This window comes from Limulus polyphemus, unplaced genomic scaffold (genome assembly GCF_000517525.1).
Source record: "Limulus polyphemus unplaced genomic scaffold, Limulus_polyphemus-2.1.2 Scaffold212, whole genome shotgun sequence".
NCBI lineage: Eukaryota > Metazoa > Arthropoda > Merostomata > Xiphosura > Limulidae > Limulus > Limulus polyphemus.
The window spans coordinates 159181-161350 of NW_013665822.1; the positions used below are offsets into that span (position 1 = coordinate 159181).

Here is a 2170-nt window from a genome sequence, read left to right on the forward strand (position 1 = left end):
CTTCCAGCACTATAGGATATAGCTAAGGCCTTTCATAAACTATGGGTATACTTAATATCTTTCGGCACAATGGTATGTGACAAGACCTTCCAGCACTATAGGATATAGCTAAGGCCTTTCATAAACTATGGGTATACTTAATATCTTTCGGCACAATGGTATGTGACAAGACCTTCCAGCACTATAGGATATAGCTAAGGCCTTTCATAAACTATGGGTATACTTAATATCTTTCGGCACAATGGTATGTGACAAGACCTTCCAGCACTATAGGGTATAGCTAAGGAAAGTAGAAAAAGAAAATGTTTCTTCAGTAATCAAATCAGTTTCTCATTATTTAGGCTTACACAATCAGTAAAACGGGATCGCTAATCTATTTTGTAGTAAGATATAAAACAATAAACATTTAGAATGTGAAACAGAAAGTCAAATATACCCAGTAATCTATTTTGAAGTCAAAGGAAGTTAATGAGATATTGTGTAGTTAACAAGTTCAGTAAAAAAAAAAATCAAAAATCAAATCAAATCTGTATCTCATTTTTAGTAAGCTATACTGTAGATAAACAAAATCAAAAATTAATTAAGTGGCCAAACAGTACCAGTGACATATTAGGTAGTCAAACAGTACCAGTGATGTATTAGGCAGTCAAACAGAGCCAGTGACGCATTAGGCAGTCAAACAGAAACTAGTGACGCACTAGGTAGTCAAGCAGAAACCACTGACACATTAGATAGTTAATTAGAATCAGTGACGCATTAGATAGTTAAATAGAATCAATGACGCATTATATAGCTAAACAGAATCAGTAATCAATGCTATAGTCAAACAAAAACTAGTGACGCATTAGATAATTAAACAGAATTAGTAATCAATGCTAGAGTAAAACAGAAACCAGTGACGCATTAGGTAGTCAAACGGAAACCTGTGACGCATTATGTGGTTAAACAGAATCAGTAACCAATCATAAAGTCATACAGACTGGTTAATTTTCGTGTACGCAAATGAATTAGTAACTTAATCTCTAATCACTTACTTTCTGGCGTGTACTATATGTATTAGAATCAATAACTTACCCGGCGGTTAGTGAAATTTTCCTTGTTTCTTAAAAAAGTATGCTCATACCACAGTTCGTATGTTTTAGGAGTTTCATTCTAGACATCGAACTTGAGAAAGGTTTTATTTTCATGTGAACACTTTGTTCTAAATATGTTCGTGCTAATCTATATTTGGTAAAGACATTGTTTTAAACAAGTTCGACCTAATCTGTATTTGTTGAAGACCTTGTTCTAAACATGTTCCTGCTAATCTGTATTTGGTGAATACCTTGTTCTAAACACGTTCGTGCTAATCTGTATTTGGTGAAAACCTTGTTCTAAACATGTTCATTCTAATCTGTATTTGATGAATACCTTGTTCTAAATATGTTCTTACTAATCTATATTTGATAAAGACCTTGTTTTATGCAAGTTCGTCCTAATATGTATTTGGTAAACAATTTGTTCCAAACATGTTCGTGTTAATCATATTTGGTAAACACATTTGGCAAACTTATGTTCGTGCCAAGCTGCATTTGCTGAACAGCTTCTTCTAAATATGTTCGTGTTAAACCGTATTTGGTAAACACATTGTTTCAAATAAGTTCGTGCTAAGCCGTATTTGGTGAACACCTTGTTATAAATATGTTCTTGCATCTAAGAAGTAATCTGTGTTCATGAATGGTTTGAATCAATTGATAGGTTTTCCCAGCTTGTTGCTGACTACACGAACAGACAGAGGTTTATCCGCAGTGCTATCCGTTACCTCCGGGAACACGGATTCGATGGATTAGAGCTGGATTGGGAATATCCTGGTTTCAGAGAAGGAGGAAACGATGGAGACCGATATGGTTATGCTCAGTTAATTAGGGTAAGTATTGTAGGTGAAATAATTAAAAAAACTAATAAAAATAACTCCACGATAGTAATGTTTTTGTTTTCAAAGGTTCTCTTTCGATCACAGAGAAAATAATGGAATAATATTGACATTACCGTATGGCCCATAATTAAATGAATATACAGCAGTCAGTAACCTTAGTTAATATATTTTATGTTGTACCCATAGCACTGCTAAAAAATGTTGCAATACAGTCACATAGAACCATTAAATAGTGGCGTATAGTTTGTGTTTTCT

General features: G+C 33.8%; 1 protein-coding gene across 1 annotated transcript in view; it reads left to right on the top strand.

The window, feature by feature from the left end:
* LOC106478445 (mucin-5AC-like) overlaps positions 1-2170 on the top strand; it is a 51597-nt gene that overhangs the window by 33257 nt on the left and 16170 nt on the right. The window contains exon 5 of the mRNA XM_013938986.2: positions 1738-1906. Within this exon, the coding sequence (XP_013794440.1) occupies positions 1738-1906 (169 nt within the window). The remainder of the gene's footprint in view (positions 1-1737; positions 1907-2170) is intronic.